This window comes from Aythya ferina (genome assembly GCF_964211825.1).
Source record: "Aythya ferina genome assembly, chromosome: Z".
Classification (NCBI taxonomy): domain Eukaryota; kingdom Metazoa; phylum Chordata; class Aves; order Anseriformes; family Anatidae; genus Aythya; species Aythya ferina.
The window spans coordinates 1,282,405-1,303,697 of NC_140299.1; the positions used below are offsets into that span (position 1 = coordinate 1,282,405).

Genomic DNA, 21,293 nt, shown 5'->3' on the forward strand with positions numbered 1-21,293 from the left:
AGCTGGGACTACAACTCCCGGCATGCCCCGGGGCGGGGCTGAGCGCGGCCGTGAGGCGGGTGAGGAGAGCCTGAGGGGGACGGGTGTGAGGAGGGAAGGAGGAGAGGTTGTGGGGTTTGTGAGGCGTCCTGGCGGCTCCGGATCCTCGTGTGGTGAGCCCTGTGAGGAGGGGGACATCCGATTTGCACCCATTTTGGGGTTTGGTGGCAGTGAGGTGCAAGCTGGGCGCTGGAATTGATGAGAAACTCCCACCCCAAGCCCTGGTCATCAGGCGTCCGGGCTGGGAAGCGGTCGTGTAATGTTGTTTTAATAAATTCCTGGCTTTGTTTCTGAATTGGAACATGACGACCAAGAAGACGTGATAGAAATGCTCAAGGTTTATTAAAGCCTTCAGAAATAATAGAGAAGTGAGCCCTGTGCTTTGCTGCCCTTCAGGGGATGCTCCTATTGCATGCCAACAAATTGCTTTTACGTTTTCACAGCTAAATGGACTATAAGAAAATCACGGATGAAATCTCAGAAAAAATCTTATCGTACAGCCAGGATACTTCAGGATGGAGGGTGATAAAAGTTTCGGTAAGTGAATACCAGTTAATACTTCTAATGAAGTTATCCGTATTAAATACGTTTTGTTGCAGAAAGCGTTTAAAACGTTGTTTTGCTTTAAAAACTAGCGACTGGTGAAAGGTAGCGCACTAACTTTTTATTTTCTTTTTCTCATTTTGAGAAAAATGTTACAGTTTCTTCCAAGCCTTCCAAAGAGTATGCGGGAAATATGTAAGTATTTGCGTTTTGTTTGTCGTTGTAACGAATGCCAACATCTGTCCCGAGCGGTGACACCCAAGATCTAAATGGAAAAAGTAATCGTGTTTGGTCTTGTTAACTGCAGGGATTTTGCACTATAGCTGCCCCAAGTCAGCAATAGTTCTGGAATAGAAGAGGTGCATTTCCCAAACAATTTTAAATGTGCTATGAAAATTAAACATTCTATGTAAGTTATTAATATGGAGTAAGTAGATACCTTTTAGCCTGAAGTTGGAAGCTGTTCCTGGTTGAATATCCTGTTCATGCCATTACAGCTGTCAACAGGAGTTCCCTTTTCACATCTTCACACTTGCGAAATGACTGATACTTACACATGTAAACACACTCAAGCTCTCACTCTACTTTACCTGTGCCTTTTTCTTCCTGGCACCTGAAACTGAATTTGCTGTAGTGGGAAGAAGGGGATCTTTTAGTCTCTGAAGCTGCAGCAGCATCTGTCCACTCTTCTTTTGAGCTATGAATTCTGTGCTGTTGTTGAGCTGGATTTTGCCCAGAGGGTGGAATTAGGGGAGGTAGAGTAGTAACCTGATCATATAACTTGCTGACACTGACTGTTCTTTTTTACATTCATCTTTTCTGCTTCCTTACCCCTCTCCAAGCTCTGCAGTCCTTCTCATTTATGCTGGCTGTGGCACGCAACTGGTGGCTGAGACAGATCACTGAAACAGGGAGAAAAGAAATCTCACTGAAGAGAAGCATGCGAAAGGGGACTAAAAGGACACTTACGGTGTGTCCTTAGCTTTTTTTTTTTTTAATGCCTAATGGGTATTAAATTATATTAAATGTCAGTCTAGACAAAGAAGCAGTAGAGACAATACGCATCTGATTATTTAAATTTGTAAATTCTCAGTAAGATGAGATGTTTCTGATGAGTGGCACTCCAAATCCAAAAATCGTGCTTGGTTTTCTGATTCCTTCTGAAGCACGGAAGGTATTCACTAGAGAATGCGACGCTGTATTAATGATATTACAAAAGAATTCCATTATAGCATTATAATGGAAAGTAATATGCCATTAGAATACGTTCAGAGTATTATTATCTTAATAAGAATTTGAATAGCACGGATGTGGCATTGTTCTCGTGTTTCAGATCTTATTCCAGTGCAGGTGGGTGTGAAGGACTTAGAATATGGTAGCTTGGGAACTCATAAGGATGCGCCTGACTTGTGTCTTTTGGGTGAAAAAGGCATCCTGCAGTCCCCATCAGGCACATAGGCAGTCAGGAGAAGCAAATATCTTTGTCATGTTAACAAGCTGCATCGATCCCTGGCATCTTTTAGGAAGGAGAAGGAATATCAGCTGTTTCTAGAAGCAAAAATACAGCTGTTCCCCTTTCCAGTGTGACATTCCACATTTATTAACCACGTATCACAAATGCCAGTTCCTTTTCTAAGTGGCAGGAATAGGAACATTTTGCTTTACTTGCCAAGAGAAGGCAGCATCAAAACTGGTAGAGAAAACACAGATTCTTGCTTCACGTGGGTGAAATATTTCCAGCAGAGTTCAGGGTAGCATGGGGTCTCTCTTGATGTTTTGTCTCCTAAGCAAACTTTGTGGTTGTTTGATTAACAACTACCGAGTTTAGGACAGAAAACTTCACAGGATGCAGGTGAGAGTTGCTTAGGATGCTGATAAACATAAATCCATGGCAGCTACAGAAATAAAGGGTGTATTCAAATATTAATATGATTTTAACTGGCCCTGCCATGGTTTACATTCCCTGTTTTTGAGCAGACATTAAAATGTTTTCCACCACCCTCAGAGCTGTTGTAGGTAGCAGAGAGGCAAGTTCCTGCAGCAGTCCCTCACACCCACGCTGCCACTTCACCAAGTGGTGATGAAATAGCTGTTTGCTCTTTTTCTCTTCCAGTCCTGTATTGTTAGGGGCTGCAAATCTGATACCGCGTTTCTTAACCTCTTTGTGAGCAGAATCCTTTCAGCTCGTTTGTGCAGCATCCTTAACCTTTGTGTTCGATTGCTGTAAGTGATTCAGTTTCCCAGAAACCAGGTGTGTGAACTGCCCGTGCTAGTGAGCGTTTCCCAGCATGAGAGGAGTTTCCTATTTCCTTGTAAGAGGCCGCTCTTCCCTGCTCTGAACTTTCCCTTGGATTTCCCAGAGTATTAGGAACAAAAGCTGGAGAAACACCAGCGTACTGGTTCATAAGTAGTGAGAAGATTTGCAGTATCAAAAAGGTTTGAAAGTATTTACGTAGAAAAATATGAATTAATAGATAAATTACATACATTTAAATTAACACATTTTTATCTAATAGCTGACAATAAACAATTCATTTAAGATGTGTGACATTAAGAATGTGATGGTCTCAAAAATCAGCCACGAAATCATAATTTTTATTACTGCTTGCATTTTAAGCCATCAAGTGCAATCACCTTTGTTGTCTTTCCCCTCATTATAGGCTGGTGTTCCCACCTTCTAGCTGTTTCTTATTGTGTAACTTATTTTCGTAATAAATGTGAATTTAAAAATCTGGTTTTGTTCTGTTTTTGTTTGTTTTTACAAAATGTAGATACCGTGGAGAAGGGATAATTGAGGAAGTCCCTAGTAAAATTATCCCTTTCATGTATCTTCCTGAATATCGAAACAAATGGGACAAAGCACTAAAATCTTACAGTCTGTTAGAAAGCATTGACCAGGTAATGCAATTGTTTAAAATACGGTTTTTAACTATTTTTGCCTGAATTGTGGTGACTAAAGAGATCTCCGTTGGGATGAAGAAAGCTCTTTATCTTGGGAAGGGGTGTAAAATGGGGGTTTTAAAAGGAAGGTTACAGTTGCTTACATGCTGCTAGAGGAAGGATGAACGAAATCACACCAGGGAATCTGCAAATCAAAGCCTTAATAATATGGAAATTATCACAAGACATGTCTGGGATTTGACTGGGTGCTGCGCTCATGTGGGCACACGAGACAAGGACAGAATGAAGGTGTAAGGGATGCTGTACTAGGTATTCTAGCTCCAGATACTAAACGTGCATGTTCTGAGTTTCTCACGCAGCAATTTTACTGCTCGGATCCAAGCCTCAAGCACTGGCAGCACATCCTCACCCCTTCTTACTGGCTGATCCCTTTTGTGGCTGTGGTGTTAGTTCAGCATTAACCAGACAGAACTTACCCTAACACGTAGAAATACATTTTTGCCACCCTCTCATTATTCATGTGATGCTTGTCCACCAAATAAAGCTTAGCTTTTAACACACTAATCCACAAAAAATTCCCTGTACTCACTTGTAGGACACTGGTATCTACCACAGCGTAACGCACAGCTATGGCATGGGCCTGATTTCCTCGCGAGATTTTGTCGACCTGCTGCATGTCAAAGCTTATCCTGGTGGCATCCTTACAACTAACTGTGAGTTCTGTGTAATTACTGCGTGCTTATTTATTTCGGAAAACCTCGTGAATTTCTTTAGGATCAGTTCTGCAGTCTAATCAGAGGATATATACTGCTTGCATGTGGTCTTACTGATAACAGTTCCCTCTGGTTTGTTCCAAAACTCTTTCTTTAACACTGAAACTATAATTCATAGAACATCCTGAGCTGGAATAGACCCACGAGGATCATCCAGTCCACCTTCTGACTCTGCACAGAGTTAAACCATTTAGCATATAGCTAAGGGTGTTGAGCACCTGAGCACCCTCTCAGCGAGGAGCTGTTTCCTGATCTGGAAGTCCAGTCTGGATTTCCCCTGGTGCAGCTTTCAGCTGTTTCCTTGCGGTCACCGGAGAGCTCAGCACCACCCTCTCTGCTCCCCGCTCACGAGGAAGCTGTGGCTGGTGATGAGATCACCTCAGCTGCTCCTCCCAACTCCTCCTCACATGCCCTCTAGTCCTTTCACTGTCTCTGTTGCCCTCGTGCCCTAAAAAAAAAAAAAAAAATAAACAGTAGCACTAACAAGAAATTTAGAATTTATTTCAATATAGAAGGCCATTTTTTGTTAAATAAACTCTTCTTTATACTTTGGGGTCTTCCTGGGCTTCTACTAGGGACTTCTCGGAGTGAACTTTGCTAATTTGGTCTGTAGTTGATTGTATACATACACAAAATGTAAAATGATTAATTTCACACGATAAACAAGGAAATTAGCTCACCGCTATTTCTGCGCTGGGTTTTTCCTTTGTGGGGGTCTTAGGACATGGCAGAAAATGCCCTTATTCACCTTAGATCTTTACCGACCTACCACTATTTTTCAAGCCGTGTCACAACACTTTATTACGCAAAATTAATGGGGAGCTAAACAAAACAACCCCTCCTAACTACTGCTCTAAACAAAACCACCCCTCCCAATTACTACTGTCCATGTACGCAGCAAACAGTTTCCTCGTCTTCTTTGCGACTGCATTAACTAATGAGAGACAGCTGCTACCAAACTGACTGCTTTGTCCTGAACTAAACCACAATTCAACACTTGAGGATGTGTAATCACGTCCCGAGGATAAAAAACTGCTGGGTATGCTTGCCCAAACATCCACAGAGATTTCGGTTTATGTTGAAATATTTGATGTCCTTTAGATATCTCGCTTATAGAATAAAATGATTGAACACATCAGGGAGCATATTGTGAGATCTTTTACTATCCCACACAGGTTGGAGTTGTTGTTTTCAAAAGTTATTTTTGAGTTTTATGATTCACATGTATAAAAATAGGTTAATTTCACCTTTTTTTTTTTTTTTGTGTGTGTGTGGCAACTTGTAGCCATCAGCGTGGAATATTCCAGCTGCCCTCCGACTCCCTCTTGTGTCCGAGGCCGTAACAATCCCTGTGGGTACGTGTGTTCTCCCTTGCCTGAGTAAGTATTTCAGTGGCCTCTTCAGTTACTCACTTGTCCTCTCTATACCAAGCTTAAATCTGCTGAACTCAAACAGCTTATTATTATTTAGACAGTTTTATTTAGGGCAAACTTTTAGATTTTTGTGCAGATCAATCTTCTGAAACAACTGAGGGAACCTCGTTAGACTCAACAGCTGAATTTAATCTTCTAGGACCATTTGTATACCCTTCATTTAATATATAATTTCAACAGAGATTGTGAACACTTGTAATCATTTGCACAGCTCAGTAAGTTTCAAAGCAGCAGTAACAACTGTTAACTGAAGGATTTTGCTCCTTTCATCGCAGGAATCCAGAGCACTCTAAGCTAGTTGTATTTATTCAGCCAGAACTCGGAGGAATGCTTCCCTGCTCCGTGGTGGAGACAGCGTTACCTACGACTCTCGTAAACTTAATCACTGAAACAAGGGCTGGACTGAAAAGCTTTAAAGACCGTAATTAAACATAAGTGGAAAATAATATGGGCTTAAGTCACGTGCGTTTTTTACTTCGATTCATATTTAAAATGGAAGAGGAAGTTTATTTTAATGGTGTACGTGGAAATGTGTAAAGCTCGACTTCTCTGTTAATGTAGTGAATGCTTTTGGGGAATGTTGCAAGAACCTACCCCGAAGTGCCCTCAAAGCACAGGATGTAGCTTTCACTGTTATCAGGTGATGTCTTGTAATATTTTTGCACTATGTATGCGGTCACATGAGGACTCGGTGATGCAAATTATAAATGTTAAAATGCAGTAGTCAAATATTTTGCTATGGCTTTAAAACACTTTGATAAATTCTTACCTCAATTACGCACTCCTGACTGAAACAAGCGAAGATCTTGTGTACTAGAGACTTTAAACATGTTTATTAAGTGTGTGAGTGTAATTAGAAACTGTATCACTGGTTTGCAAAATTAAATATTTGAAGGAAAGACTGGTGAATATGATTATACAGCATCTCATTAAAAGCTGCTCTTTATACTCACTCAGATTGTCTGTCGTCTTCTGAATCCTGAGCTCCAAAACCCACCGTGAGTTTTTGTACGCTGCCTGAAGTCCGGGAATGAGCTGGTTTCTTTGGAAGCAGCATTTCCCATTGCTCCTGTAGATTTTCCAGTACTTCTAGATAAGCTTAAATGGCAGGAAAGGGTGGCAGCTAGGACAAGAGCAATTTCTTTTACAAATCACAGAAGCAGCGGTGCAAATTAAAAGAAGAGAGCGAACGCGGCTTTCATCTTCACTGCTTGGTCTCCTCCTGAGTTGTTAGAAAAAAATTAATAGCGTGCATAATATAAATCACTGAGAAATTAAATTCAAAATTTCTTCCTCTGGTCAGCGTGTTAAGGTATTGATAGTGAATATTAAAATAAGTTAGCTTAAAAGTAATTTTTGAGGACAATTTGAGATTCATCGTATAAATGATCAGAGAAGAAAAATAAGACTAATTACTACTTAAGCAGTCAGCAGCAGGTTTTATGTCAAAATACATTTTTAATCTTCACAGTAACTAACCTAAAGTGCCTTCCAGTGCTGAATCCTGCAGCGTTACTGTTATGAAAAATGTTTCACCGTGGTTTAAAATACCTCAGCAAACTGTTAGACTGTGAGGAACTCAATGCTGTGTTCTTTCTTCCTCTATTTGTTTTAGGCCTGTCTGGGGGTTTCTCTATACAGGTTTTGGATGCGGGTTCCTGATTCTTCCATTCGGCTAGGAGTTCTTCCTGCACATCTGTGGGTAGTTCATAAAAAGTCTTCGGATCGACACTAGGAGGAAGTACAATTCCCACTTTCCTGCTGTCGTTTTTATCCTCGGAAGTTATTTCAGAATCCTGCTCATCTTTATCCAAGGCAGGGACACGCGGAGCAGTTTGGCTGGCACCAGCTTCAACTGATAAATCCCAGAAGCTGCGAGAGTCAGAAGGGTTTTCTTCCATGCCTGTTAACACACTTTTAGGATACTCAGCAGAAAAAATGGTGCTGGAGCTGCGTGTCCAAGCCGATGCTGATTCATGAGCTGGTGTGAGGTGTGCACTGTACCCTGCAGAGTTCTCATCACCCTTAGAATTTGGGGAAAAGCTCTGTACCTCCTCTGCGAAACATACTGGTGGCTGACCCAAAACATCCTCAGCAGAGATCACTTCTCCTGCTTTTTCAGACATGATTTCCTTTTTGATATCCTCTGGAAGTTCCCTGAAGACTGCCTGGTCAATACCACCAGGAGACAAATGACAGGGGAAGGCAGGAATTCTTGCTTTCTTTGTATCGCTTTCCTTTTCCTCTGAAGGTCTCTTTGTTTTTGTAGTGCCGGTTCTGTGCCAGTTCTGGTTCCAAGAAGCACTTCCTTCACCTTGTGAGCCATCTTCCATCTCCTGTGGCATAAGACGTGCATTAAACCACAAGCCTGCTAATCACTGAGCACCATTTTACTAACAGCAACTTCTTCAAATTATTCCTTAATAGACACTGATTCTATCCTCCTGATCAGTAATGCTTTTATTTTTTAAATCTTATTTTCAAACACAGATCTAAACAGGGAATCCTTTTCTTCCTTTAAAGGAGCAAATACCCTGAAGCTGTATTTTATTGCTTTATTCCTGAGCAGTCAAGAAACATGCGAGTTACCGATATGCAAAATCAAGATGTCAAGACAGAATCAGTGCACGATGTCATTTTGAAGTTAGTGTTTCTATTATGTGTGGAAAACATCTCCTGGAATTACTTAGCAGTGTTTCCACAGAGTCTGCACAGCCTAGAATGTGATGCTAGTGGCCAACACAGAATTACATCTTTGTTTAATTTCTAGTCTGAACAGGGAGACTTAAGGATGCAAGTTAAATAATCACTGTGAAAATATCTTATAATAAGAGCAACAAGGTAAATGATCAGCAACTTCAAGGAGATTTTAATCTAAGGTAAAAGTTCCAAGTTCTATCCCTGGCTTTATCTTTAAATCAAGCCGAGATTATTTCCACCTCTTACTGAAATTAAAAGCAAAAGTCAGGAATTATTTTCAGAAGATGTACCTCTGGATTTTTCCCTTAGTGAATTCTGTTCTCTTCAAGTCCAGAGGGCTGATAACCTACCTGGCTGTTCCACTCAAAACAGATAGCATGAAATTTGTTTTAAGCAATCTAATAAAGAAAGCAACCAAGTAGCACCTGCTCTGAAGATTCCAAAGAAATCTTCATTTTATGAATAAAATTTATGATCCAAAAAACTTCCAAACAGTTTAAGTTTAAATCTGTAATAATAAAGACAGAAGTATCTCAGAACTTCCTTATCTGCAAAGATAATTTTCAGCATCTTTCAGCTTACCTGGACACTTTTACCAGAGCCTGATGTTGGTGTTGGCATCTGCTTGAGATAAAAACCTATTGATCCTTTCTTGCTGCTAGGAACATCTTTGAGATTAGAGAAGCAAACGTTCAAGAGGGTAAGGTGAAATGGTAAGTTCACATTTACCATCTTTCGAAAGAGTTTCAGGAGTATATCAATCAGTGGAGATATAATGTTGCTGCTTTCTGAAACAATCAAACAGTAATTGAAAGAAAAAGTTATGTGTACAATCAAAAGTAGATGACTGAGGATTGATTTAAATAGCAAAGTACAAGGCAATGTGTGAGGCACTTCTAACTTTATATTGTGAACTTTCAACATTTTACATGTACAGACATCAATGATAACCTAAAAAAAGTTTTAAATGCACTGCTATTCCTAGTATATAACTCCATAAATCCACTAAGAAAACCTTTATTTATCTCAAAAGATGAATTCCTGAAGCGTCAGGCTCTAAACACTACTATAGGCTTCCAAAATTAATCATCAGTATGGTCATTAAGATGTTTGTTCTGCCCTCTCAGGTATGCCTTGAACTGAAAATTATTTTCATTTAGTATCTTTTGACAACATGCAGTGCTCAGAGAAGCTAAGGACCAATTTTGTGCTACTATCGTTTTCAAAAATGCTAAGTGTGACCATTTGCAAAAATCCTACGCGTACCTTTTCCAAATTTCTGAACGAGATGAGGTGGAAGAGCGCACTGACGGCTTTCCCGATTGAACCACCTATCGGTCGCAGAGAACTGGCGGATAGTCAACCTCACGGTGTGCGGCTGTCTTCCGTCTTTGGATACCCTGTGGAACACGAACATGTGCAGAGTGATAAAGGTTACTACAAGTATTTTTCAGGGAGTCTCTAGAAACTGTTGTACCAAATAGTTTAGGTTAAAAAGTCACTAAATTAAGCACTACGGCTCTCCCAACTCCTGATTTTCCTCCGCTGATTTTATGGGGAACTTCAGTCCTACCTGCTTCTCTTGATGACTCCTAATTTAGGATTCCAAAACCATGTGACTACTGTCTCTACGAGTCTTTAAAAGACTCAAAAGATGTGAAAATTGAATGGGTTAGTCTGCAACACTGCCACATTTCAGCATTTAATCCATTTAGCATAGTGTTTGGTTATACACTACGTAATCCTCAGCTTCTAGTTTTTAGCTTTTCAAGAAAACTTCCCCAATTCAGAGCAAAAAAAAAAATAATAAAAAAAAAATTAGCTAACTTTTGGAAGAAAGAGAAGAAACAAAGTATGACGTACTCATTTCCCCCTCCAAAAGCAAAAGCTATGGAGGTTTTTTCCCTACTAAATAAATAAATAAAAAGATAACACGATAGGGCATAGTAAACAAAAATCTGAAGAGAGAGATTGTTCTGAGAAACACCTAAGATGCAGAGAAGATTCCCTGTCCAGAATGTTAATGTAACTAAATTGGCTGTGTCTGTTGTGAGACTTGCATAGCTGTAGGGAAAAAAAAAGCCTTTATGACTTGTAGATTATTTTAAGGCTTAGAGAATCATGCAGAGAGCAGAAAAAATATTTCTCAAGAATAAATATCAAGAACAAATGCGGGACATGAAAGGCTTTAAAAGTCAGAAGAAACTGAAACATAGCAGAAGAGAAACAATCCAGTGTTGTGAGGCTATTTATCCTTATTAACTGGTTTTAAACAGAGCCACAGGATAGAAAGGGAGGATAGGAAAGTGACAGTAGTTAAGAAATGAGTAATGGAATCCACCTGCTATGCTGTTTTTACCTTTTCAAGTATTTTGGGTTTGGATGTTGCCTGGATTTGTGAGGCAAGGTGGAAGAAGTGAAAATATTCTTTCAGCATAGAGAAGAAAAAGTTGTGGAGTAGGAGACAAACGTAAAAAGTGATAACCAAGGGTCTGAAAGCAGAGACAGCCACTCACCTACGGAAAATGAAAGAAAAACCAGGGATCTTCACAGGAAATGAGAGATATTAGTGAAGATGCAGTCAGAACTGCAAGGCACGACCACAGCAACAGAGAACGATCAGCAAGTGGAATTCATGAATTAAGAAAAAAAAGAAGAGAGAATTTGGAAAGGCGAGTGCTGTTCCTAGAGCTGCATTTTGCTCGGAGGAGAAATGTTGAGTGTGAGACAAACCTAACGCCTGCTCCAAGTCCCTTCAGGTCACAAATTCAGTCATCAGAAAGAGCTACTGAAGGCAGTCACCTGTCTAAGAGGCTCCGAAGCAGTTCTTCCATTTTCTCTTTCACTTCCGCTTCTGAGGAACATTTTTTAAAGGAATCTTCATCGCTAAAGGACTGAAAAAAAAACACATTAATCCCTTCAATTTTGTATTTGTTTCAAAATTCTGAAGGGGAAATAAAAACCACCATAGTACTTTATTATGAGTTATGCTAGGGAATGCATACAAAAATGCAGGAATTGTTAAATAAAGTTAGCAAAATAATTGAAATGATTTCAGTTAGTCCAGCTGAGCTGTATAAAACTCAAAGCAGTTTTTTTTTTTGCTCTCTACTAAGTATCTCAGAACAATTCTTGTACCTGAGGGCGGCCTGATGGAGTCACAGGGGAGTCGTCTTCTCCATAGCTGAGTTTTTGGATGCGCTGAGCAACGGAAGCCCCTAGCTCCTTCTCTAACACGGGGGATGGAAACGCTTGGAGATCACACACACTCCTCACACCCAGCGTTTCGAGACGTTTGGCAGTTTTGTAGCCAATGCCTAAGTAAAAATGCATATAAAAAATATATAGAAAGAATGAAAATCAAAAAATATACACACGTATGCACACGCTATCACTTTTCTGTGAATGTTTGTACATACATAATAAAAATATTATTTCACCCATGTAGAAATCAGTGCTGACAGTTATTTTCATTAATGCAATGAAGGCTTCTCAGCAACATTTTTGGTGAGAAGCTCTGGACGCCCGTCCCTGGAAGTGTTCAAAGCCAGGCTGGACGGGGCTTGGAGCAATCTTTAAGGTCCCTTCCAAGCCCAACCGTTCTATGATTCCATGAGTTCCCATTCCAATCGGAGAATCTGTCATTAGAAAAGCCACACTGGGACAAAACAAAGGTCCTGCTGTGTCTGTAGCCTGCAACAATGCTTCCTGGCCAACAACATAGCAGCAGCATAAAATAATTAGGCAAAGGTCTTCCCCAGAATACTTGATCGAGCTCCAACAGACTGGTTAAATAACTCTCAATAGGTTTCCAGACAGAAAATTAAGAATAAACGAAGAAACACAACCAAAGAACCTTTTCCATATAAAGCCTAGTATCGGTAACCAAAGAGAACCAAAAGAAAAGAAAACCAAATTCATTTCGTTCCTTCTGCTTAATAAAATAGATTAAAAAAAGAAGCAAAAAAGCACCACTTACAGGAACTAGATTTAAAATTATTCCGGTTATAATCTTTGCAGTACTTTTTTTTTTTCATTATTTTAAGGGCTGTCACCATGCTTGCCATCTATGCTTATAGCACCGCACTTACCAGGCACTTTTTGGATGTGATCAAGGCTGCGCATCAGATCTTGACAGCTTTCAGGCAGCAGAAGTGTTTGTTGGTTTGGTTTAAAGGTCCCAGATACCAGCTTAGAGAGCAACTTGTTACAGGCCACTCCTGCACAGCCTGTGAGGCCGAGACGAGCATGCATGGCTTCCCTGAACTCCTCTGCGATCTGAGATCCAATAACCAGTCTTACGTGCATTGTATCACGCAAATTGATAGCTGCAAAGAGCAAACAAGCAGTGTTCAGCACCTAAACGGTCCCTTAGTTGGCTCTCTAATTAAATTTGGTCATTTTTTACATTCTGTTACATGTGGTATCATTATGACTTCAGCATCCAAGTTTAACCACGCTCCTTCTCCCCAGAGTCCCAGCAAAAGGCACTGCCACTGTCTCAACCAGGAGCATACTGTCAAGGATACACAATGCTTAGGGAGCATTTAAAATATTAAATATAATATATTAATAGCCGTCAAGGTCTTAAGCGTTGCAGATTCTTGCATCAACATAATGAAATGAGGGATTTCAGAGTCTTTGATTTCGAGGGCTGCCCTGCCTTTGGTAAGGCTATCTTCAAGAATAAGAAAATAATAATTAAAAAAAAAAAAAAAAGGAAAATCAGTTCTCTATAATCAGCCACGGAGATTTATTTTATGTACAGTCTAATAGGAACAGCCGTTCACACTTGTGATACATGAAATCTCAAGTACAAAGCAACACAGTTTTCCAGCTGTTCAGCATTGGACAATACTTAGAAGAAGATAGATATTTTTCCTAAATGTCCCAAATGTTGTATTTTTCAGGATGAAGAACGTTATACTCACCTTGGTTGTTGTACACGTGGCCAGACACACACACTCTGGAACATCCACTTTGTTGTAGCTGGTTTAGCCTTTTTTCTACAATCTCTGAGATATCTACAAAATTTTCGTCAAACCCGAGCCTTTCCACTAGAGGACAAAATTCTTCCAACAATCCTAGGAGGAAGAGATGCCCAAATATAACATACACACAACCAATAACCTGGGGTTTCACAGCAGATTTCCCATGAATTCCAACAGGATGCTTTCAAGAACAGAGATCCTATTCTCTTCTGGATGATAAGACACTGAATATACATTTATTTTACTTATATATTTACTGAATAAATGAAGAGCATGTAAAGAAAAATATTTCTCCATCCCACAACACTCTATCATTTGCTTTTCTTCTCAAACTTCTTTCCTCATTTCTTTACAAAATGATAGCTCTTAACCTCTGCAGTGCCTTTTCCAAAGGAAACCTGCTTCTTAGTCAGCCTGGCTTTCACATTTATCACTATTTCACCCGTTACAGCTGCTAGTAATAAAAAGCAGTAATAAGTGACAACACAGACATACCATATAATTAAGAGATACTAAAGAAGTTTACCCACTTGAAGGCTTCAGGGTTCTGTTCTCCATCATTTTACACTTGGAAATATGTTAATGAAATCAGTATTTAAGGAAGAAAAAATGTTCCTCAAGAACTACATGGCTAATAAACCTAATACAGCATACAGATCCCATAAAACATCGGAACGATATAATGCCTGACCCAGACTGCAACCAAGTTTAGTATCTTATTTTATTAAATATTGACGTTGATGACCATAATTATCACCATAGTAGGAGGCTCAAGAACTTTTAGTGCAGCATACAGCAGTAATATTGCATACGTGTGAATGTGCACACAGAATTTAACTGGATTTCTTTGTCCTGTACTGAAAAATTGTTAATTTTGTACCTGTAACCTTGTATGACATTTCCCTGTATGGAGTTAGATCTTCTCCGTTAACCAGTACCAGCTGAGGACACTTCTCTTTAGCATCTTTCACAGACATCAGTTTCTTAACTCCGAGTTTTCTGGCTTCATAGTTTGAGGTTACTACTATGGATTTCTGCTGCACACCTAAAAATAAGGGTTAAATGTTTTTAGAAGTCTGGGTTTCTTGGTACTTCAGAGAAGGCCAGAGTACTTTCATGCCACTGCGAAGACTCCAAAGCATAAAATTTGATCAGAACATGACATTGTAGAACAAATAATCCCCAAAGTCTTAACTTCACAAGACTACAAGAAAGACAGATTTGTTGGTTTAGATTAGCAGCTGGAAGAACATTTTAAAACCTCACGTTTTGCTCTTACCCTTGACCCTTTTCAGGCAGTTTTACCCATGAAAGTGACCTTTATGTGTTAGTTAATTTCAGATGTACATCCTCCACAGATTGCAGCCATTGCTGACTGCCTTGCATTCAGGCTCAGCTTCGGGATGGAATAAAGCGTGCTTTGAGCATGACTGTGTCAAACGGCTCGCCCGTGGAGCTCTGCCCTCTCCGTGCCCACATGCCTTACGAACCAGCCTCAATCCCCAGAACTGTTGGGACGTGTTGGCGAGTGCCCACGCTTGTGCTCCGGAGGATTTATGAATCCTGCAGTCACCCAGCTGCGCGGAGCCGAGCCTGCACCTTGCTCACTGCGGATGTGGTTACAGCTGCCGGGTGACTGCCTGCGTGTCACCGTGCAGCCCTACCTCCTCGGTTTCTCCGGCCTGAACCAGACATTCCCCAGATTAATCAGCAGCAAAGCAACTCCTACCTAGAGGCTTGTCTCTTAGCTCGGGATTACGGACCATTTCTACTTGGGCATAAAAGCAGTCCAAGTCCACGTGCACAATTACTCTGCCCGCCGCGTTTCTGGCTGGCACCGACTTGCTGTGGCCTGCTGCAAGGAAAGCAAACAAACAGATTAAACATTACTAGCCGCCTTCAACGCAATGAAAGGTTCATTTTTAAGTCAGTTTATACTACCAAACATATTACGAGAATATAAAACTGATGAGATTTATATTCATTTTAGCACCGTGTTAATTCTAGGATCAGTAAGGAGGGTAAGTCACCCACAGCAGCTCAGCCTACTGCTGGGCATCTTCCCATTTTCAGGTGGCCACTTGGATTTCTTTTTCACTGGACCATATCAGAATATTGTTTAGGTGCTGCAGTACCTGTTCTTGGTGGAATATTGACGTTTTTTTTTGGTATATTTCTGTCAAGTTTTCTGTTTTTAACTCAGCTCTAACAGAAGCACAGCAGCAACGACCTCCACCTCTTGCGGAGTCAACCCTTCGCCGGTTTCACACCACTTCAGGTTAAACATGGAGTGAACCTTTGCCGATTTCACACCATTTCAGCTCAAATTTGAGGCAAACTGAGTTGTTCCTGAGAAGCTTGTGGGACTGGGACACTGAAACCTCGCCGGGGGGGAAGGCAAGATCTCCACCTGCCAGGCAGCAAGCCCAAAGCTGCCGGGTTAATGGGTCTGTCAGTCGGCCCATCAACCCATTAATCAATCAGATAGTCAATTAATGAATCAGGTAGTCAATTAATCAATCAGTCAGCCATTTAGTCAACCAATTAATCAATTAATCAGTCAATAGTCGCTGAGGCCACGCTAGCGCCTCACTCCGCCTCACAGCAGCCCCCCCGCCCCCCGCCCCGAGCCCGCGCTCACTCGGGGCGGGCGGAGCGGCCTCAGGGCCCGGCTGCGGCCACCACCACCCTTCCTCCTCCTCCTCTTCCTCCTCCTCCTCCTCTTCCTCCTCATCCTGCCCGCCCCGGGGCTGCGCCATGGCCCGGCGGCTCCACGCAGGCCCTAGCACGGGGCTCAACGGCGCGCTGGGGAGCCGCTGCGGGCCGAAACGCAGCCCTAAGAGCGCCGACAGCGGCTCGGGCACGGCTCCCGGCTCTCTCCCGGCTGTGCCCGAGTGAGGGCGGCTCCGGGAGCGGGGCTCCGAGGCCGCGCCCCGCCCGCGGGGCCGCTCCCACCGCCCGCGGGGCCTCGGCCGCGGAAGCGGGCGCCGGGCGAGCGCCCCGCCGGCTGCGCGCGCAGCGACCGCGCTCCTGGCGCCCAGCAGCCGCCGCCGCCGCCATCGCCAGGGGGGTCCCCGGTGCCTGCCCGGTTCCCCCCCGGTTCCCCTTCCCCCCTCCCCGTTGCCGGTTCGTCGCCCGGCTTCGAGCTCCCAGCAGCGCCCGCCCAGCCCCGTCCCCTCTCGGCCGGGGCCGGGGCCGCGGCGCCGGTGCATGGAGCGGCAGGGCAGGATGGACTGCCCCGCGCTGCCCCCCGGCTGGAAGAAGGAGGAGGTGATCCGCAAATCGGGCCTCAGCGCCGGCAAGAGCGATGTCTACTACTTCAGGTAGGAGCCGGGAGCGAGCGGAGCCCCCCCCCGGCCCCGCCACCTGCCGGGGAGAAGCCCCTCAGGGAGCGGGACGCGGGGGGGGGCAGCCCCTGACCGGGCTCGGAGCGGCGGGGTTCCCATCAAAGCAGCCACCCCCGGGGGTTTGGGGCACCTTTGTGTTTTTTTGGGGGCACCCCTGGGTGTTTTTGGGGCACCCCCGGGGGTTTTGGGGGGTTGTGGGCACCCCCCGGGCCCGCTGTCCCCTCAGTGACAGGAGCGGCCCCTCAGAGCCGGAGCTGCCCTGAGGTGAGGTGAGGCGGGGGGGAGCCTCCCTCAGCGCCTCGGGGAGCAGGAGCTGTAATTTTTAATAAAAGTTCGACACAAGCAAGGGCTGCCAGCCTCCCCGCTGCCAGCACGCCTTGTCGGAGAAGCAAGAAAAGCTCCGGCACCCTCCGTTTCCTCCCCCCCTCCCTCCTGCTTTTAGAAATGTTATGGGAATAACTCCTTTTCTCCAGGCTGATAAAAGGATCGAGCCTCCAAACGTGCTCTTAGGCCGGGCTCGAGTAGGTCCAGCCCGCTGCAGAGGAAACCACCCAGTGCACAGGCCGGCCTGCTGGCCGCAGCTCCTCTATTTATAGCTCGCCCAGCATCTGACGGGCCCCACCTGAAACCTCTGGTGAAGGCTGTGCTGCTGTGCGAGCAGCCTCAGCAGCCTCCTTTTGTTGCAGCCGAGGGACTCGAGCCTTCCTCCGGCCAGCTGGAGGAGCGAGCGGGCAGCCTTGCTCCTGCCAGCGCCCCCGGGGTGGCATCGCTTGACCCGTCGCTGCGAAGCAACGTGAAATCTCTGACATCGGTGGCCCTGCGTGCAGAGGAGGGATGGCGCTTCTCCTCGACGACTCCTCAAAGCCGATTCTGCCGTCTTGCTGTGCCTCTGCCTCCTGGCCTCGCTGCCTGCCTCTCCGCATCTGCTTGGCCTGCCTTCGGGAAGCCTGGCTCGGAGGTTGAACTCGAGTCCTGCCGCGTCAGTCCCGTTTTCTGGAGGGCTCCTGGCTTCCTGCAGCCCGTTGACCTCAACTTGCTGCGTAGGGCTTCTTTTTCCAGAGCTAAACGCCAGGCTTTTTGGCTTTTCTCAGGCTAGACACTCGCTGCTAACTCTGTCACAGCACATTTAATGTAGAAAGCCCACGTAACTTCAGTTATTTCCTCAAAATGGACTGTTGGAAAAACACTTAACCCTAGCCCTGCGTCCATCCCGCTACAGCGCAGGGATGTCAGAGTTTTATACATCCCAAATTCTTGACCAAAATACGGGGAGGACGCGGTACGTCCTAGCAAGCTCCAGGTTTTAGCTCTTGCTTCGCGAAGAATGATAATGGAACCTCATTAAGTTCATTAAGGCACTAATATTAGCTGCTTAGAACTAGTTAGCTGACTAAAAACCTGAGGTTTATGGGTTTATGACTTCTTAAGGCTAGAGGAAAAAAAAAAAAAAAAAAGAAGGCCCAATAAAAAGGGATTGGATGAAGCTTCATTTACGGCGATGCTCTAAATAATGGCAGTAATTAAGAACAGCTCTTGCAAGGCTAATGCATGTTGCAATCTACCTGATTTGCGTTTCGAAACTGGCTTGTTTCGGGGCTGCTTTATGGTGCTTGAAGCTGCCACGCGTTCGGGAGAGGTGAATCAGTTGCTCGGCCGGACCGAAACGCTTGCAGGCGGTTCTGCTGGGACGGTTTTCGCCCCCCGTTCGCGTTCAACCTTGAGGCTGAGCGACCTCGATTATCATCAAAAAGCTCTTCCAGGAGGGGTGTGGTGGAAATACCTTACAAGCACCGCGCGAGATCAAACCGTGGCTTTTAGGGTTAGCCCCTTCTGTGATGATCCGAGCCTCCAGACTCTGCTGCTGCCGAAAATCCTGCTGAGGAGGAGCTCCTTAGCACGCTCCGGTTTAAGATGCAGGGCTGTAATCTGCTCATCGCCGACTCCGGAATTCTTTTTTTTTTTTCATGTGGGAAAGCGGGAGGAATAAATGCCTCCCATTTCAGGCCGCCTTCCAGCATGGTTAGCAGTGATGCAGATCTTCTGCCAAACAACCGCAAAATTGAAACTAAAAACTCACCAGGCAGCTCATAGCTCAGAGTTTGTTGATTTCGCTACAGATTACAGGTTTGGAAGAAGAAGTAGTCATTTATGTCTGGAGAAATAACTTCTGTTCAGCAGCGGGCCTACTGCTGCTCAACCAAAGCGAAACAAATAAAAAAAAAATGTTTTTTATGGCTGCAGGCGGGACTGGCATAGGAAATTTATCTCTTTTTTTTTGTTTTTTTTTTTTTCTGTTTATGGCTTTGAGGCAGATTTCAGCAGCGCTGTGTTTCAAACAAATGGAAATCTGTTTTGATCCAGCAAAAGCAGAGCAGGCCAAATGGGTTCAGAAGAGCTGTGTCACCCCTTTGTAAAAATAATAATAATAATAAGGGGAGGTTAATAAACACGGCGATGCTGAAATACGTAGGTGGGTACAGAGCGGGCTTTGCTTGGCGTGCCTCGGAGAGGCCAATATTCCCTAAAAGCCTGGGCAGCCAGCACTTGGCACGGCCTCTTGAAGTTTAATATTCCACTTTTTTTGGCAGTCGTAGGAAGCGGTGGAAATCCACGTTGCGTTTGAAGGGCGGCGGCGTGATCTGAGCAAACGTCCAGTTGCTTCATTGTACGCAGACTGTCAGATTTCTGTGTGTGCCGGGTGAATTTCTGTGTGTGCCGGGTGAATTTCTGTGTGTGTCGGGTGAATTTCTGTGTGTTTCTCCCCAGGAGGCTCGCACGGCTGACCGAGCTGGCTTGGGGAATCCTCGCCCTGCTGACGGCGAGGCAGCAAAAACCTAATTCCGCCGGAGCTGAGCGCGAGGGGGAGCTTCTATATTTAGCCCTGCAAACTTATTTGATCTGGGCGATGCCGCATTAAAAAGCGCGGCGCTGAATGTAGGGCAAATGCAAACAGCACGCTTGCTCAGAATAAATGCTCCCGTTAGGCTTCCATCTACTTGGAAGGAGGGAGGAAGAAGGTTCTCCTCCTGCCCATCTTGTCCGTGTGATAGCGCCCCATCAGCTATCAGCAGAGGCGAGCTGGAAGGTAATTTTGCTCCTTCACCCTCAGGATGAGGATCCTCTCTCTGAGCAGCTCACCTCTCTGTGTCATTTTTGACATCCTGCCCGAGCTCTCAGTGTGTCTGCAGACAGGATATTGCCTTGAAGGCTCTGCATCAGATTTTTTCTTCCCTTTTAAATCGAGCTCACTTCGACTCTCCTCGCTTCTCCAGGTCCTAGTACCGAATTGAAATCAGCACCACGATTTTTTCGAATTATTTATTCAGTGTGCCGTGAGGTAGGGGGTGCTGCTGGCCTGTTAAATACTCAGAGTTGCTTCCAGAGCCCTGCAAAAGTGGGAATTTTGAACGAGGGTTTCTCAGCTTCTGCTTTATCACCCCTTTCTTTCTGCTGGCGCTGTCTCCTTAGCGTGTGTAACCCCCTCGGGCGTTTACCTGCTGAAAGATGTTTCTTAAACCTGGCATGAAACGACTTCTTTCACAGCTCCAGCCAGTTAATATTCCGTTTTGGTGCATTTGTTCTTCGTGGGAAAAAAAGCGAACGAGCTACCCTTCTTTTTTTTTATTATTATTATTATTATTTTTTTTTAAATTGAGATTAAAAACGCCGAGTAGTTCGACACGGCTCTCAGTGGGTTCTAACAGGCTCTGACGTTGAACTACAAAAGCTTTTCCAGCCTAGGTGTACCCGTGGGGCAAACAGACATCCCTTTGAAGTTTTGTTTTGTGGTTTGACAGGAAGATAAACGGCGGAGAGTTTCCAGTGACAGCAGGATTAGTTTAATTCGGTGCCGGTTTTCGGAGGGCAGACCTTTATCTTTAAAAGCGAGCACGGCGTAACTTCCTGAGCGATGCTGCTCTCGGATGCTGAATTATGCTTATGTTATGTGTAGGTTTACTGATTTTTTTTTTAATTATTTTGCTGCTTCCAGAGGTAGGTAAGACACAGAACAAGTCCTAATAGTGAGGGCTAAATCTTGGGAACGTGCTTTGCCTTCCGTGCAAGCAAAAAGTTGTTGGAATTAGCAGTTTATTAATTTCTCAGTGTTTTTCCTGTTTCATCTTCTCCCCGCAGAGCACCCCCTTCGTGGGATGACCTTGAAGTCGCCTTCTTGTTCTTCTAACCTCTTTGGAAGCTCTGCATCTTTCCTCCATCACTGCTCATAATACTAAAAGGAGGGTCTTAGCGTGTAAAACCGAACAATACCGGTGGTTATTACCAAGCCATCGTGGTAACTGCCTTCGTTTTACGAGGGCACGATGAGTCAGGCCTCGGCGAAGCAGCTGGTCAAGTCGTGCAGGAAACGTAGGAAGGGAGTCTGAAAAACGAAGGCAAAATGTTTTCAGAACTAGAAAACTGAGCAGCCCTCTAGAAAATAACCTCTCAAAGCTTGTCGGCATCGGCTGCTGTTGGTGGTTTAGCGTGGCAATATGAAGTGTGTGTTTAAAATCAAAAAAAGGTGTTTTCTTGCAAGGAAAATTAGATCCTAAGTTTTGAATTCCCTGC

General features: G+C 44.0%; 3 protein-coding genes across 9 annotated transcripts in view; 2 read left to right on the forward strand and 1 right to left on the reverse strand.

Moving 5' to 3' along the window:
- The first annotated feature begins 14 nt into the window (after positions 1 to 14).
- Positions 15 to 6,641, forward strand: LOC311427793 (stAR-related lipid transfer protein 6-like). 3 transcript variants are annotated; one of them, XM_084505368.1, is made up of 7 exons: positions 15 to 59; positions 483 to 576; positions 728 to 777; positions 3,354 to 3,480; positions 4,079 to 4,196; positions 5,542 to 5,635; positions 5,965 to 6,641. In XM_084505368.1, the coding sequence occupies exons 2-7, from the start codon at positions 487 to 489 to the stop codon at positions 6,116 to 6,118; spliced, it is 633 nt and encodes a 210-aa protein (XP_084361494.1). In that variant the 5' UTR covers positions 15 to 59; positions 483 to 486; the 3' UTR covers positions 6,119 to 6,641. The 3 variants fall into 3 exon arrangements, with proteins under 3 accessions (XP_084361494.1, XP_084361492.1, XP_084361493.1); XM_084505366.1 differs by having other exon boundaries at positions 40 to 152; XM_084505367.1 differs by having other exon boundaries at positions 52 to 161.
- On the reverse strand, positions 850 to 16,592 carry LOC311427791 (DNA polymerase iota-like; the record flags this gene model as incomplete). Of its 5 annotated transcripts, none has more annotated exons than XR_014687565.1 (12): positions 850 to 1,484; positions 6,643 to 6,911; positions 7,241 to 8,025; positions 8,972 to 9,177; positions 9,656 to 9,789; positions 11,192 to 11,283; positions 11,528 to 11,706; positions 12,481 to 12,717; positions 13,321 to 13,473; positions 14,261 to 14,425; positions 15,110 to 15,235; positions 16,022 to 16,592. XR_014687565.1 is itself a non-coding variant. In XM_084505363.1 (11 exons), the coding sequence occupies 11 exons, from the start codon at positions 16,590 to 16,592 to the stop codon at positions 6,779 to 6,781; spliced, it is 2,778 nt and encodes a 925-aa protein (XP_084361489.1). In that variant the 3' UTR covers positions 6,501 to 6,778. The 5 variants fall into 5 exon arrangements, 3 of the variants coding, with proteins under 3 accessions (XP_084361489.1, XP_084361488.1, XP_084361490.1); XR_014687566.1 differs by lacking the exon at positions 850 to 1,484 and adding an exon at positions 4,224 to 4,704; XM_084505363.1 differs by lacking the exon at positions 850 to 1,484 and having other exon boundaries at positions 6,501 to 6,911; positions 15,110 to 15,232.
- Positions 16,570 to 21,293, forward strand: part of LOC311427792 (methyl-CpG-binding domain protein 2) — a 28,281-nt gene continuing 23,557 nt past the window's right edge. The window contains exon 1 of the mRNA XM_084505365.1: positions 16,570 to 16,703. Within this exon, the coding sequence (XP_084361491.1) occupies positions 16,591 to 16,703 (113 nt within the window). The 5' untranslated portion in view covers positions 16,570 to 16,590. The remainder of the gene's footprint in view (positions 16,704 to 21,293) is intronic.

Bases quoted from the DNA above. Each gene is read 5' to 3' on its own strand.
- LOC311427793 (XM_084505368.1), top strand. From the start codon at position 487: ATGGACTATAAGAAAATCACGGATGAAATCTCAGAAAAAATCTTATCG. The intron at 4,197-5,541 runs GTGAGTTCTGTG...GGCAACTTGTAG, and splicing joins TGGCATCCTTACAACTAACT to CCATCAGCGTGGAATATTCC. The intron at 5,636-5,964 runs GTAAGTATTTCA...CTTTCATCGCAG, and splicing joins GTGTGTTCTCCCTTGCCTGA to GAATCCAGAGCACTCTAAGC.